Below are 17,760 nucleotides of genomic sequence, written 5' to 3' on the forward strand. Positions count from 1 at the left end.
TCAATGAAGCAGAAAAAACAGTAGAGAAAAATGTCAACAACAAATAGCTGCTGGTTTCTCTTGCTGCAGGCGACGTGGACTTTGGTTCCCTCGTGTTTCGCTTCTCTCGCATTATGCATCATCTCTTCATCCAATTAAACACTAACATGGGCTACAGAGTACAACTCAGGGAGCATATTAGCACTGTTTGTTCTGGGAGAAATAAAAAGAGGAGCAAAACAAAAAAAGGGATGTGCCAGTGCAAAAAAAAAAAGGGGAGAAAGGAATAAGCAGATGTGATTGTGTATGTGTGTGCCTGTGTGAGTGTTTTGTGTATGTGGCTTTACTTAAATGATGGACCTCTTGGCAGACCATTCTTAGAAATCTGCCAGTCTATGTCCCCCCTCATTTGTTTGCTGTTTCTATGAGTCTTTGGCATGTGGTGACTTGCTATTTGGATTCAATGATATGAGCAGACTGCCATGCACTTATACCAGATAATGATTGATGATGTTTGTAGAATTATGGTGAGACATACTGTAGACACAGAACATGGGAAAGTCTTCTATTTTTCAGCAACCCCAACTGAATCTGAGTTGTCCTTGGACATGTGCAGGTAGTAAACTTGCAGCTCAGGATGGGTGTGAAAAGCCATGTTTAGTTCCATCCTCAGGGAGCAATGAAAGTCTCATGCCTATCCCTCTGGTCACTCAGCAGAGTATTTTCTAATGCAACACAGAACTCTTAACTCTTTGACCTAATGGCTGGCTACACTTCGACACCACTAATATGTTTTCACATTGAATGATTTTGATGTTAAGATAAAAATAAAAACAGAACCGTTTCCTTTGTCTGTCTAAAATATGAAAGAAAGATGATTTTGTGAGATTCTTATAGAAAATCTAATAAAAATAAATAAATAAAATAAATAAATATGAAGCTGCTCTCTCATTTCTCTAACTTGGATTTAGATCTACTGAAACTGATGTTGCGTACGCTTCCATCTTTGCTCTTGGTGAGCCGATTCTTTTTCCATTTTCTGGTCTCTTGCTGCTTGAGATTGAATTAATGACTTTAACATGTGAAATAAATGTGAAATTAAAAATGAAGATGAAAAGAGTAAGACTGAGTAAGATTTTTCTAGTTGTTCTTACATGTGCAATTTGATCAGACATTTGTTAGGGATGCATAAGTAATAGATACATACTGCTGTTATGTTTGCACAAGGTTTTTTTTATTAGCTTGTATATATTTGTGAAATAATTACAGGAGATTCAGGGTTAGCACTTCCCCATCTGCTTTGCACTGACTTGTTTTAGTAAAGTATGTTTAGTGTTCAAGGGATTGTCTGTGTTTACTCAATTTTAATATTATAAGCCAAAGACTGTTGACTCATTCAGTTTTAGACATTTCACATGTCCATCAGGCAAATTAATATAGGCTCGACATTCTGGATTGTTTCAGAAAACAGATGGTATTTTGCTTCTATTGCATTACAACTCAGCAACACAGGGACGAAAGTAAGATTGCGAAGATCAATAATAACCACAAGCTCTGTAACGTTTGCCCGATGGATTGAGCAACTCATGTACTTTAGCTTTGCAAAATTCAATTTCACTGTCTGCAAATGTCTGTAGGTTGATCTACAATCTGGTCTCTCAGTGGACTAATGCACCTACGATTCATTTAAACTATGAGGAAAACAAAAAGCACCTATATGTCCAGAATTTCTCAAACGCATTTAACTCAAAGAGTACATTTAACATTTTTCCTGTTTTGCTTTATTGAAGACAGACAGGCCTTAGGAATTGAAAATCAATACAATAGAAGATTTAGTTGTGGTGGTTCAAAAAAAAAAAAAAAAGAAAAAAGGAACATATAAACAGTTTTATTTTAATGCTTAAGTAATGTAGGAAGACAGGGGAAAAGTGTGGCACACACACACAGTGTAAGTGTAAGAGATGTAAGTGCTTGCTAAAAGTCCTGAGGCTACTTTAGTAAAACTTTGTACTTTGTTATCTTTAAGTAATTTTGAAAACATTCCCCTACTTACTCTGAGAAATACACAAAGAGCAGCTCTAGATGAAATCAAACATGAAACACAGCCAAACTGCTAAGAGTCAATAACTAACATAAACATAGTTCATGAGGAGATGTGAGAGACAGGCTGTGACAGAACCAGCTTCAGAGAGGTACATTAAGCTCTGGATTGAAAATCTATAAAAAAAAAATAATAATATATATATTTTTTTTTTAAAGAGAGATGACAATGTATTCTTGCCTGGGAGGACACATATTAGCCCTGAAGGTCTATTTTCTCTCTTGGTCTTCTTGGAAAGACATAGGGTTGAAAGGGAAAACTGCTCCATCTTTGACAAATGGGGTCAAGCTTTGTTTACATTTGCCCCAGAAACAGTAACCCAGCTTCCTCAGTGAGCCATGTCTCTAAAGTGTGACAGGGGATGGAGATGAAGATATGAAGGAGAAGAAGGAGTAGAACAATGAGGAAAAATCAGGAGCCTTGAAGTACAATGGTGTGACCATTAAACACAGTTACACTCTGGGGTCATGTAATGAGTCAATATCACTTTTACTTATCATGGCAGGCATGGGCTTCTCAATTAGCCTCATGCTTTATGTATAAGCCAACACACCGTTGAAGAGGGCACTCTAATATACAATAACCCCCCAGTTACTCATTTCTCATCCTCATATTTTTTCTGCAGGGAAGATAGGGGGTGTGCACAATGACACTGAGGGCAGTATCATAGATGGAGAGAATCAACCCTCTGCTGAACCAAACAGGGGCCAAGAGGGTGGAAGATACAAGCCATCAATCTGTTTGGACTGATATCCTTTCTGAATGGTTTCCACTGTTTTAACTGTTAAAAGCCTTGGCTGACTTGAGCTTCAGGGTTTTGCTTGTCAGAATATCATTTTGTCAGTAAAATAAATACAATATTGATGCCATTTAAAAAATAAAAAAAAGAAAATGGCATAGAAGCATGAAAGGTAAATAGACAAATAAATATGTGAAATTAAAAGACATTTAATTAATCTTAATAATCTACTCATATGATAAACCTTGTGTAGTAACAGGAGCCTATACAACCTGAACCTTCCACATATCTAGTCTCTGTTATACTACTAATAAATGTAAATTTAGTTGCTTTAAGATCAGAGATGTCATAGTGCACATAAAGCAAGTAAATACAGGACATTACTAATGCAAACAAGAGATAAGCTTTTCTGGACTTTTACAAAAAGTGTTAACTGCACCTTTCATGTTTTAATAATTCACTTAATTTCAAACTGTTCTAAAACTAAGAATTTGGTCACAACAGTTAAAAAAAACAACCTATGTGTGTTTGAAAGACACAGCATGAAAGAATGACTTTTCCAAGCAACTGTTATGTTTCGTCTTTAGGGAATCAGTTTGTTGACTCTGGTCAGTCAAGAGAAGGAGCACTGGTGACATGTTGCACAAATTTAGCCAACACTATCCTCAGGTATTGAGGACCTACATGGACAGCATGGGCTGCAGAGGTTGTAATATTTTTAGACCACTTCAGGATCACCAGCAGCTACAATCGTAGTCTGTAAAAGGGTTTAAAAACAAAAGCCCTCATGTTGGCCTGCAGAATAGGCTGCTTAGTAGGATGTCAGCCCAATATTCAGTAAACTATGTTAACTATGCCAGCTAGACACATTCTTTATTGTAATCGAGTCAAGGATCATTTATTGTTTCTCTAAACCCCAAATCTCTTTGTTTTGGCAAATTCTAATTGGATATAAGATCGTGTTAAATTTGAACATAGATCTATCTATCTATCTATCTATCTATCTATCTATCGCGCACAAACACGCGCCCGCGCATCCTTGCACGGCCAGGCTCGGCTGCATCAAAGGCTGGTAGTCATTTGAGCTCGTGCCACATAGACGTGCTGCTCCTAGCGTCTGCACCTTGCAAGCACAGCAGTCACCTTCCAACCTCTGCGACTCTTCCCTGCTCCTCTCTCTCAGTCGCAGTTATTTTGCAGGACGAGGTAGGATCGCTGTCTATACATCCTTTACAGCATTTAGGGAGTTTTCTACAACCAGAGGTTTGAAATTTTGCTTTCGCGAACGAAAAGAGTCCATGCTCCACAAAAGACAGGCGGCTGGTCGCTTTACCTAGCCACAGAAGACTGCCTTGCGTCCTGGTGATGAGGCTGGTGGCGCACAGCCGACACAGCATTAAAGGAATCCCTCTATATCTGAAGAAACCGCCCCAATAAGATACAAGAACAGGGGGAGAGCTGCAGGAACCGGAGTCGGCTGGGACGCGATCATTTCGCCAAGAATGCATCTCTTCAGTGCCATGTTCCTACTTGTGATGTTAGCTGGCATGCCCACTGAGGTAAGGACCCTGACATGCAACGAAAAGGATCGCTAAAAAGTTACTGTACAGGGTATACTGCTGGTGTGCGCTTTCTGGCATACGGACCATTTAAAAGAACAAAAGCATTAATAAAAATTATGCCGTTGTTCAAAAGAATGTGAATGATAACGCTATGTTAAGTCAGTGCGAAAACCTTGTGCAGTTTTTAGCAGATACATTATTATTATTCGGAAGATATTTTAATTCTAAGCGTGTACAGACTAGAGCTGAACCGTAAAGTTTAAGGCACTACAATAAGGTGAGGCATACAACTGACAATACTTGAACCGGTTCACTGGAGCTCTGGCACATCTCAAGACAGACATAAATCTTGATGTAATTTATGACTACGGTAGGACTTTGTGTTAGGGGGGAAAACAATCGAATCAAGTGACGTTTTGTCTTGTTTGGTTATCTGATGCTCTTGATGACCTGGAGGTCGTTGTTGAGATCATCCTACTACTAAGTCACTGACAAAGAGGTCCAGAAGCTTAACAAGAATTGCAAAGGAAATAATTGTGCTGATTAAACTAAACGAACCAGACAACAATGTGAGATTTAAGACTGTGGACAAGAATCATGAGTAATTACCATAGAGAACCAAACCAACGCCAATCAATGGTTGCGAGTCCTTTGGATGTATGATGTGTGTCTGCATTGTGTGGCGTGTTCCTGGGTATGACATTACAAAAAAGCCGTGTCCGTTTGGTAAAAATGACGAGGTTTGATGTGACAGTTATAAATTGAAGTGAAGGACGGTAAATTATTTGACCCAGAAAAGCTATCAGTCAAGGCAAGAGCACTTGAACTTGCTGTGATTCAGATGGTCAGTATATACACGTGGTGCTGAGCATAACTAATGAACGATTAGAAGGTGTGAGGTACGTTGATAAAGCAGCAGTTATTTAGGTTTGCAGAAAATGGCCGTTTCGCACCTTTGGTTTTGTGCGACAGTAGATTCAGACCGTGGAAAGCGCCATGTCGCGCTTTCGGTTATGAACAGCAGTCTGAGCCAATTTAGCACCATGGACAGAGCCTCCTCATACGTCGGTGGTATCATCGTTTGGCAAAAGCCACAGACAGACAGCAGGGCCTTCAGACACACAACAACTATTTTTTTAAATATCTCTAATACCAAAGTTATATTAGAAATGAAAGACAACAGTGAGAATGATATAAAGTGCCCCCCTCGTGAATAAAGAACAAATAAAGCTACTTTTCTACATGTCCCACTGAAGCCAAGTTTGTTGATCCACAGGACCTGTGCAGCTGTGTGTACAGCACAGATAACGTTACAGGAAAACCATCTGATTTCATTGTGAGGTGTGTGAAAGAGTGCAAGAACAGTCCATTCTCTAATTTAACAGCATTCTTGAACACATTCCTAGCCTCTCAAACCTCTGCTAGATTTAATTAGTCAAGTCCCCTAAAGTCCGATAATAACTTGACAACAATTACAAACTATCTGGCATTTTACAATTCAATGAGGGATTCTAACATGTTGAGTAAAAATAGTGCAGTATACAACTTCCCTGTCCCACAAACATTGACATACTACCATGGATGTGCTTCAGCAAATGTTAAACACTTGTAAATGTGCCACTGAAAATGTAGCTGATGATATACTACCACATTTCAACTCCTGCTTCAATGACTTTGTACAGTAATTGGCCGTGGGGAACAATTTGTTGTAAGTGTTCATATTAAATATTAAAAGGTCTGAAAGAAAATATGACACCAGCAATCTTTCTAAGATTGCACACAAACATAAAGAATTGATGATTTCTTGAGACTCTACAGCAATGAGGGTAACACTCCCGATGAACAGAGTTGAACTATCTGCATATTTTCAGTCACAATTTTAGCACAGTCCCCCATGAAATATTTAGAGGGCTTTAATGAGACAGATGCACTTGTTTGCTCTCTGCATGTGTTTGTTAAGTAACCATAAAACACAGGGGTCCTCTGTGCTGCTGATACAGATGGGCACCTGCTTGACCTTGAAACAGATGTCTTGCAATGTTTTGTACATCAAGCCACACATGACATGATACTCTGACACAAGTGAATAAGCATACATGTGAGTTTATCTTTCTGTGTGTGTGTGTGTGCCTCTTACAGATAAATGGGCATAGAGGTATGAAGCTAAGAATGTCAAAACAAAGAAAAAAAAAGAGTGAAAGAGACGAATGGATTGTTGGCTTTATTGAAAACAAACTTTGCCACACTGGTCAGTTTCTCTGGAGAAGCACTTTTGCAGACCAGATATTGAACTGTTAATCATGTGTATCCACCCTGATACAGTGAGACTACAGATTCGGCATCCCAGTGCTTTCTTCTGTTGTGCCTCCTGTATACTTGTATGACTTCAAGTATTGAGTAACACTTACAAAACAAACTCCCGGCGGGTATAATTAAAGTTGTTCTTAAGTCTCAAGTCAGCAGTGGAGACATCCATCTTGTGTATGTCGCACTGAGCCTGTTACACCTTATTCACTCCAGCTTTAACAGGTAAGGGAGATGGTTGTACTGTAGCAGATTTATATTGATTTATACATTATAAACAAGAAATAGATTAGTGATTCTGGTTGTAAACATAGACACAAAGACTAAAAGAAAAAGTGGGTCTGTTTTCTCAAACTTTGATTTTGGTTAGTAATTCTTCCTAAAAAATCCTTTTGACCAGAGTCACAAAACATCATCAGTCATGTGTTCAAATATTTGCAAATGACAAATGCGCCTGCTTATTTCTGCCCAACATTTACAGTGGTTCATAAACCGTGTATTGAGGTAATGTTAAAGGCAGAGAAAAGGATTTCTTTGTTTAGTTTTCCTTTGCTGGGCAATTTCTGCTTAAACTGCCAGGTTAAAAGATTTCTTCATGTACTTGAAAAATTCATGCTCAGGTTACAGGGTAAAAAAGTGCTGTTGTGGCCCCAGTGGAGTCAGGGAGTGCTCAAGAAAGCTGTTATTGGTTTAAGAGGTCTGACCTCAAAGACTCCAAACATTAGTGTGTATGAGAGTGATGGAATTAAACACTTGCTTTGGTGTTTTTCTGTTCAAGTAACAAGTGCTGTGGAAGAGAAAATATAATTGCTTGTCATTCTCAAGGAGAGAGACACAGCACTGTCTTAGCAATTGGCTGAATGTTTTTGCAATTTACTTGATCCTATTTTCTCACCAGGGATCATGACAAATAATCGGGCTGATCAGATTACAATTTAGGATCTTGTTAAGTTGTGTTTCCTTATTCTGGATCAGTGTGATGATTGCTGCAGAAACTTGGCCAGCCAGGGTCGATTTATAGCTGATAGGCAAGTACAGTACTCAGAAGAAACAAGCACTCGTAAATCATGTTGCTCTTTAAAACATCATTTGGCACATTTACTTACATTTACATTGAGCTAATTATAGAGTAGATGAGTACTGTAATATAAGATCCCCTGAATTGACACAAATGTGTAGCTATGTTTTATTTCCGCATCAATATGAAAGTGCTTTTAACAAACTGGGCATACATTAGTACTGACTCCATAAGCAAACAGCCAAAGTGAGGTAAAGCAGAAATATAATGTTAACACCAAGTCTCCACATTTGAGAAGGATGAGGACAGAACTCTGCTCAATCAGAGTCAAGCAGAACAAACAGCAGGGATGGCTAATGTCCAGCTGAGACAGCTTTAAACAGTCCAGACCTAGCTGTGACCCTTTGGCCAAAAAAAATCCTTCTTCTGGTGCCAGCCAAATGAGAGAAGACCAGCTTGATCACTGTAAAAGTCATCCTTCCCCAGACATGAGTGAGATCGAACCCCTCATGGTAAATTTCTGTCTTGGTGTCCATGCTAAAAGCCTATTACACAGCAATCTAACCAAACATTGCAAACTAAACCACGAAGGAATGGCAGGTAAAAACTTTTCAAAATGTTTCCTCTGCAATCATTATCAGTGAGTTTACTTTTTAAAACTGTATATTAAAATGGATTAATGAGACTTTGCAGCTTGATGATGTTAATGTGTGGCTCCCAAGAGAAAGGACACAGATATCAGGTTGGGCAGAGTGTGCTCTGCCAAGCAGCAGGACAATCTCTATCCAGAGAATTAGACAAATGAAAAGCTGCAGGAACGCGGTTGTAAATCTGCCAATAAGAGCAGAAGATACACAACTGTTAAAATCACCTTGCCATGTTGAACACCTGCAGCACTTGTATGTTTTATCAACACTGTCTGACCACATAAACCCTATGTAAAGGGAAGGTCAAGCTGAAAAGATATATTTTTAGATTTTAAGAGCATTACATTTTCTGTATGCAGCTCAGACAGAATTCATTTTCTCCATGAAGAAAGAGGGTGTTTTTCAGAAATATACTAAAACATAAGACATGCATCATACAATGATTTTTAATCTTAGTGTAAATTCAATGTGTCTTTTAGATAAGACACCACATACAACTCATATCACATAATTTCTGAAAGCTATTAATCAGTGATTAGTAATAATCAAATATAGCCCTCCAGTATGTGGGTGAGTAAGTGAGCAGGCAGGGTTAGACTAGACACAATGCCTTCATCCACCTTCATGCACTCCCCGATCATAATACAAAGGTGCAGCTACACAATCAGCCACAGATAATGAGGTTGCATTATGTTTGATTCACTGCTGCTTGGAGAGATTGAATAGTGTGTGCTTGTGTCATGACTGATTAGGGTAGAGCTTGTAAAAGTGCACGATAATGATACCACATTGTGTGAGGGAGCCGCTGTAGTGAGATTTTTTTTTTTTTAAGGGGGTGCTGCTTAAGAAAGGGACTGAAGCAGAGAGAGCTATTGAGCCTTTGTTCTGTCTGCTGTTCGCTCACTCATCTTTAATGTTTGATATGCTTTTATGTAGCCTTCTGCATCATCATCAGAGGGGTTTGTGTATTAGTCTGTGTTTGCAGGGACAGATAATCTGTACATACTCATGCTGTACGGACATCTGATCTTAGAACTAAATGGTTCATATTTTCATTACGATTTGGTGATTAAATCAGTTATAATTATGAAACATTAGATTTTCATGGTAATGGATTATGAAACAAAAACTAATCATACATTGTTGTGTTTCTTAGAGGTTTGTGCGAAGACAGTTGCATGTATAGCAATAGGTTAATGGATGCATCAGGTAGAGAAGTATTTAACGTCTATGGGCTCTGTGTCATGATTGGGCCCCTGAGGTCGAGAAGATATGTCTCATATAATCATCAAATAAATGTATGCATTCACATACATAAGACACTCATGACCTTACCATGAAAAACAAACCATGCCTCTCCTCTCTCTTGAGACCAAATGTCTCACAAATATACAATCCTTCAGAAAGCACATCATCCGCATGCCATGTCATAATGCCACAAACTGTAACTGCTTAACAGCTGCAATGCTATATAGCAAGACACACTTACAAAGGCAAAGTGTTTGAGTGGCTCAGGCTGTTTGTAATTGTCAGACATTATTGAAAGGATATCTACTAAAGTCTACATGGGAGATAAAGCATATTAAGCTACCCTGGGGTGGCTTCTCCCCAAATGGAAGGCCTTGATGTCTCCTGGTCTTCTGGTTCTTAGCCTAAGAGAGATCCACTCTTATTCTTTTTTTGCCTGAAGAAACTAAAAATGGCCAGAGTCAAAGAAAACTTGAGGCATCACAATGGTTGCACAATCTATCTTTTATTTACTGCATTTTCTCTATGTAGGACAGCTGTTTGAAAGTTGTATTGTCAAATTCACACAAAAGAGTCTAGTATCGTTGGTGTTTAGATTTAAAAGGCCACTTATACATTCTGAGCCACACACTGACCACTACTCATGCTTCAGGCTTGTGTGGGCTCTAAATGACCTCTATAGCTGTTTTCTGTCTTTTGAAAAGACAGCAACTGGCTGTCCTAAAATGACCATTAGCGTTCCGATAGACCAAGCTGTCTGACCCCAGGGAAGCTGGTAATCGCCATCTGAAAGGTCTTTGAGGTGTTTGGGACTGAGTATTAAATGCAGTTGTTAGAGTTTTCTCATTTATACAGAAATGGCTAACTAGGCAGCTAACCAGCAGCCAGCTGTCTACTCAGAGACTGATTATGTTTTTCCACACATGCAGAAAGAAATAACATTAGATTTCCATGTGAGCATGTGGCCTTTTTTGACCCTTTTTTTCTCTTCTGGACAGTTTTGCAGCTGCCCTCTCATGCACGAAATATTTGTGGAAATATTTTGTATCTTAATGTAATGCATGGGACATTATTTGTATGTTTGCTGTCAAGAGTGTATAGATGGATCAGCTTGACTGGTGGAATGGATATCATCCTTATATCACATTCCCTCTCCCACTTTCTCGCTCTTCTTCTGTGTGCGTGTGCTGGAGGGTGCAGGACTCCCAGAGGTTTGTGTCTGTGACTCTAAGCAAGAGTGACATTTCTCTGACAACACCCAGAACAGACAGACACACACACACACACACACACACACACACATTCACACTCACCCTTTCTCTCACACACACATTTTCTTTGTCTCCTTCCCTCTCTACCCTTTGCTCTGTAGTTCTCAAACATGTCAGCCACGCACAGTAGACAAAGACCCAAACAATGCACTGGATCGATTCGAACAAACACAGTGGAGGCTATTAAAGTTGTTATATTGCATGGTGGAAGTGACAGATGCCAATTAGCACAGAATGCTTGATCATTTGGTCATTGATGACCAGACTGAGACCAATTATATAGGAAACAACACATATTACTCTAATAGCTGTCATGATGAAACTTACCCAGTAATTTTTCTTTTTTTCTTCTTTGTGTGTGTGTGTGTGTTTGTGTGTGTGTGTGTGAATGCATGTGCCCATCTACTTTTTTGCATTGCAGGAGGCACCTCCTGACCAGCTTTCTGTACGACCTTGCTTTCCCCTGCTCGATGAATCTTTTATGAGCCTGGCAATGTGGGTTTCTGTGTAGAAGATTGGAATATAAATATGGCTGTTGCGCCTAGAGCTCCTCTTCCCGCTCTGATACAAAAGCTTTCATAAGACAGAGCTGATTGGGCAAGCTGCTACTTGAACATTGCTCTTCACATCTCCTCTACCAGATGAAACAGATCAGACTCATGCATAAATGTTCCCTCCACCTCCACTGCTAAACAACATGCCTTGCTCCTTGGCAATACAGTTTCCTACATTCACAGTTTCTTTTTTCAGACAAAGTTAAGGTGGAAGATGTTCATTTTACCTTCGTAAAAACCTTACGTTTACTGTTGATACTGCTCACTTTAATTTTTTTTATGTTAAAGTCTCAGACAGATATTTTGAACAGATTAGTTAGGTTGTTTTTCTCTCTAAGCGCTTTAGCTCTTCATTTTTTTCTTTCTTACATGTACGTTCTCTCTTTTGTTCCATAGGTAGGTCCTCTCACCAAGCATGAATGTGTCAGCATCACTATGTTGAAACCAAACTTTTGTCTGTTTTGGGAAATAAAAGATAAAGAGACAAGAAGCACAATAAAGGTGGATGCAGAAGGCAAGAATCATTTTATCGATGGGTTTTTCCACGTGGCACTGTCACGGCTACTCAGTGGGGCCATTGATGAGAAATGCTCTCTCTGACTGTGCCAAGGCTTAAAGGCTCCAGTCAGGGAAGCGTGGGAGCCCAGCAGTCACCAGACACTGCTGCATATCAAGCAGGCTGGCAGAGATGTTCTCTGCAGCCCCATGGTGAACAAGGTAGAAAGGTTCTTTGATAGAGACACTACATGTAGGACAGAGGAGATAACAAGACACTCCAGAGGAAGGATCTCCAGTTTTCATTCTAATAAGCCGCCTCAAAAGTCTACAAAACACATGGACAGAGTAGTGTGTAAAAGTCGGACAAGTCAGACAGGTCATAAATGAAGATGGTCTTATACTGATGTGCAGCTGCATGAAAACCAGTATGTATCATATTAAAAGCAACAGAGATGAAATAATATGCAATGTTGATGACATATCTTGAAAGCAATTTAATCTAGCTTTGATCAATCAGATAAAACTGGAGAAAAATCCTGTAAGAGACACACTTTCATCATTAATAATGACTGGTGGGATCTGAATAAGATATCATATTTGATTAAATTAATTCTCTTAAAATAAGTCCTGCATCAAGAATTCCATGAAACCAATTTTACGTATTTATTTCAAACTTCTTAAAAAAAAATAAAATAAAAAAAATGACAGCCTCAGACAAACAAAGCCACCGTGGAAAGTACAAAGTATTATTATCTAAAGAAAGCATCTTTAGCCATTACAATTGTCTTGACAATGGGTTAGCATATTGTGTTTAAATGATGCCACTGCTGTGTGTGTAGGAACAAGAAGAACTTTGACAAGTTTTGTAATGTGTTAAAAAATTAATTTCATTGCATTAAAAAAAACAAAAAAAACAAAAGAAAAACCAGCATAATGTGTCTATATAGCATGCATTTAGTCATACACCTAAAATAATCATCTTAAAATCATCTTAAAAACATCACCAGAGTCATTGCTCTCTCTTGCCAGCACAGAGGTGCTGATGCATGCTTTTATTTCTAGTAGATTAGATTATTGTAATGCCCTGCTCTCTGGTCTTCCTTAAAATAGTACTTTTAGTTTACAGCTGCTCCAGAACTCAGCTGCACGATTTCTGACCAGAGGACCAGAGGGCAGGAACACATTACACCAGTTTTGAAATCGCTGCATTGGCTTCCCATACATTTTAGGATTGATTTTGATGTTCTTTTAGTTGTTTATAAATGTCTTAATGGTCTTGGGCCTTCTTATTTATCTTATCTGCTTTTAGAGTATGAACCTTCACGGATCTTGTTTTGGTCCTCTGGTACCGGCCTGTTGGGTTTTCCCAATGTTTGGACCAAAACCTTTGGGGTGCCTCGTTTCACCATTATGGACCCTGCCTATGGAACGACCTGCATCAGCGCTGCAGACACTGTTGATGTTTTTAAAAAGAGACTCAAGACCGACCTTTTAAGTTTAGCTTATAACCAAGTTTAATTCCTGTTAAATTAATCAATTTTTATCTATACTTATTCATTTTTTGTATTTATTTTAGGGCTGTCAAAAATAACGTGTTAACAGCGGTAACTAATTTATGCAGTTAATTGTGTTAATATTTTTAACGCAATTCCTACACTGCAGCCTCATGGTTGTGGTGTGGGCACGGCCTGCCTGGGTCTGGGTGGTTTCCTGTGGAAATGGCCTCTGTAGTCATGGATGAGGTGGGGCTCTTGGTGTGAAAGGGTAACGTTTCCTCACCTGGTGCCAAGACTTGTTCGTTTATACAGTTATTTTTAGAGACAGCTTGTTTTAGAGGGGGGAGGGGTTCGATGTTCATGTAATCTGTGCGTGTGTGCGTGTGTGTGTGTGTGTGTGTGTGTGTGTGTGTGTGTGTGTGTGTGTGTGAGCGAGAGAGAGAGAGTAAGAGAGAGAGCTTGTTTAGGTGTATGTGTGCTTTGATTTGTTTTTTGTGATAAACTGGTGTTTTTAAGATGTTTTTAAGATGCAAAAACATTTTTTTATGTGAAGCATTTTGTGTTGCAATCCTGCATGAAAAGTGCTATATAAATAAAGTTTAATTGATTGATTGATTGATTGATTGATTGATTGATTGATTGATTGATTGATTGATTGATTGATTGATTGATTGATTGATTGATTGATTGATTGATTGAACAAGCATCCACATCAATACCCACGCATCAGAAACAGATGCTATAAACTGAAGCTGCTATGGTTTTCAGGGTTGGTGGGTAGTGTCAGTATGAAGTGAAAGGATGTGAAATGGGTTTGAATTAGAGCCCAGTGGAGTAGCTGATCAGGGCAGCGCGGCTGGGACTGTGTATGAAAGAGACAGAGGAAGGAAGACATGGAGTAGAGTTGCTGAAAATGAAAACTGGATATTACAGGCAGGGATAGAAAGAGAAGGAGTCAGGAAGAGCCTCCTGACTGTGCCTGCAGGGTTATTATCTCTCCAATCTGAACCAAAAGGGGAATAATAATTAGAGGCCTATCACTCTGTCACTGTGATTTTGTTCCGCTCTCTGGCAATGACACTCCTTACAGATTGTCTTTAATTAGCTCTACATCACTTAATCAATACGGCCACGACATGACAAAACAATGGCATGTGCATCCTGACGCTAAGGCAACAGAGACAAAGGAAGCAACAAGAAGAAAGGACAAGCTTTGACAGAGAACATGTGAGAAGAAAATGATCTTTTGGGACAGGGGATAATTTATCATGCTCTGATAAAAACCTTGTGAAATGAAAAAAAACAAAAGCTTGTGAATGAATATTGAGATACAGTTTATGTTTACTTCTTGCTGCACAGTCTTGGCTAGGTATCAGGTGATGGTTGTATCATGTCAGATGCTTCTGTGGCATCTAATCCACTAATACCTGTTATATATTTGAGCTGCAGAGCTGAGTGCTTCAGCCATGCTAATGGTGATGTGATGAATAGGTATTCAGGAGAGGTCTCCCTCTTTACGCCTTATTGCCTCAGGCTACTAGCCCTCTCCGGCCCAGCTCTCAATTCTTACTCCTCTCAGTAAGAGTTGCAGCTTGAAATGAGCTGCTGTGAGGATCTTCATAGAAGTGCACTTCTTACTTGTCAGGCACATTTTTCTTCTTGGTATGTTCTGGATCGATATCTGCAGCTGCCATGCATAAATACGTGTTTATCTTTTTCAAACAGTCCTGACCAAGACCATTAAATTTGAATTGCAGTTTTCATTTCAAAACCAAGCCAACTTATTTGTGCCTGTACATAGCTTTGCACAGCAAGTATATGGGGAAAGCTGTTTTCTTTTCAGAATTTAAACAAAAGATATAAAGGAGGAATAGGACAATTAGATTATTTTGTGTCATCTTTAGTGTTACATTGTCAAATCAACAAACATAGTTATTGCATGGAGGGGCATGTGCCCATGCATGTGTGTGATTAGCAATAAAAAGAATGTTTTAATTTGTGGTTGGCATAAACGTCCCCAGGATTCTTGTTCTCCTCTCAAGCTCATTATTATAGGCTATATCTGTCATCATAAAAACCAATGCTTAGAGGTGGAGTCTTATGCCGTATGCATTCTTGTTAATTTTATCCCATGGCAATCAGGCGATGACAACAATAACAGCAATGATACTGCATGTCCCAGAAGGAATAAGCAGCGGAGATTCAGATTGACATGGCTTCTGGACAGCAAATGGAAGACTTAATATTAATGATTAGAAAGGAAAGTGGGGGAGCATGGAATTTTGCAACATGGAATAATAATGAAAGGTATGGCCTTTCTGATAGTGTCTACCGTCAGATTCAGGCTCCAAATATTATCATTAGGCACGGCACATCTGCATAGTGTTGACAGAGCAGAACATGCTGCACATCCTGCATCATCTGGAAATCTACAAATCTATTGTTTGTTTTAAATTCACATTTTTAAAAGCACATTAGTGCTGCCATTTAATTCATATTTTGAAATGACAGCTGAACTGAGAAAATAATTCAGTAAAATAAAATCATTATACAGCTGAATGTCTTGTACCTGCTAAATATTATTGTTCATTGAGGCTCACTTACTTGACGCAGCACAGCCCCCTGCAGTTAAAATACGAATCTTAGGCCACTCTTTACTATTCCACCTACACCTCCCCAATCCCAGCATTCCTCATCTCACACTTGGCTAACTCCACATTATAACATTCCTATAAACCTCTTGTTTCTTCTATGTATACTCATTTTCTCCCCTTTGTTGATATTTTCTTGTCTGTGTTTGTGTAATCACTGAATGGATCAGTGGCTCCTCATTTTGACAATCCAGCAGAGACTTTGTAGATTATATGGCTGGACTCAGCAGGATGCTCTGCGGAAGGTGGGAGAACACAAAAAAATACAAGAATGTTTATTTATAGTAATAATCGTCCTTTTTCTACCAACATGGCACAATTATATAAAAGCAAACAGTGACAAGCTCGTTTGTTTATCCAAAAGTTTCTGTGAACAATTTTGCCCATAACTCCATTTGGCTGTAAATGTAATATTCAGTTAGGGGCTGTTTTGGGATTTCTCTCCGCTTCACAATGTGCCTGTGTTGTGCTAATAATGTCTCCCTAATTAAATGTTACAGCTTCTGTGAGCATTAATGACCTGAAGACAGAAGATACAAATGGAGGCTTCAGTGTGAGCTTTGACAAAGAGGCTGGGCACTGCAGGCTGGCTCTGTCCCCTCATTAATGATATACAGTATATAGCCGATGGGTTCTGATCATTGTTTTCCCTTGACCATCTCTAGCAGAGAGCATAACAGTTTGGCTGCTGCAAACCCTGCAAACCAGAATGTAATTGGCTGAATCTCACCATTCTTCTCTATTCTTGTTAGTTTTGCTGTTGCAAACGTGGCAGAAAACAGACAAGATGTAAATTCATCACCTCTGGGAGTTTTTAAATACACCATCAATGCTTTTTTTTTAGATTTTCTCACCGTCTCTCTGCCTCATAAACATCACAGTCTGCTATTCTTTGCCTTGTTTTCCTTATGTGTAACCTCCCTCAGTGATACCTACACTCTTTGACTGGATGACATTTGTAAACACTGACTCAGACAGAGACCAAAAGAAAACATGTGGACACTCCGTCAACCTGCTGTGTCTTTAGTCATCTAAGCAAGGCACTAAGCACACAGCATCTAAGAGCAGCTCTCAACTTGTCTACAAATAGAGATTAATATATTGTTAATGAAGCAAAGCACTTTGAAAGAATCATATTTAGAGCTACATTTAAAAATGCTCTTAGCCTGCCTCAGATTTAGAAGTTGTGGCATGTCAGAGGCGTTTTATCACTTGTGCTAAGGAAAATGTTACTAGAACTCAGTGGAAGACAAAGGAAAAAAATATGCAGGATAATAGTAACAAGACCGATGCCCTAAGTTCAGTGAAGGGCATTTTAAAGAAGCAAGTAACCATAGGGTGCAGTTTCAATTAAAGGGCTTTCTCTGAGCCTTGGCTACTACTGGGGAGAGAAGTTTACATTTACTGGCAGTAATTACTTCATTTACATGAATAACTTTCCTTATGTATTAGAGAGCATGTTTGATTACTTGGGTGGGGCCAAAAGGTCAGAAGGTGGAACTGCCCAGCTGCTGCTGGATACAGAAATGGACAGGTTTGTGGACATTATCAAGTTATCATGGAAGCAGAAAGTGATCATGGTAATTACGTATGTGAATGTGTCTCTGCCTGCAGTTTCCTCTTTGTGTTGGGGCAATTTAGCATTGCATATTTGCCTCAGGAAGGGCTGCGATGAGTTGTATTCAGTTGGTG

The 17,760-nt window shown here is 39.1% G+C and overlaps 1 protein-coding gene across 1 annotated transcript in view; it reads left to right on the plus strand.

Annotated features, from left to right (window-relative positions):
* Positions 1–3,917: 3,917 nt before the first annotated feature.
* Positions 3,918–17,760, plus strand: part of olfm2a (olfactomedin 2a) — a 46,844-nt gene continuing 33,001 nt past the window's right edge. The window contains exon 1 of the mRNA XM_041976765.1: positions 3,918–4,378. Within this exon, the coding sequence (XP_041832699.1) occupies positions 4,322–4,378 (57 nt within the window). The 5' untranslated portion in view covers positions 3,918–4,321. The remainder of the gene's footprint in view (positions 4,379–17,760) is intronic.

Source organism: Melanotaenia boesemani, chromosome 2 (genome assembly GCF_017639745.1).
Source record: "Melanotaenia boesemani isolate fMelBoe1 chromosome 2, fMelBoe1.pri, whole genome shotgun sequence".
NCBI lineage: Eukaryota > Metazoa > Chordata > Actinopteri > Atheriniformes > Melanotaeniidae > Melanotaenia > Melanotaenia boesemani.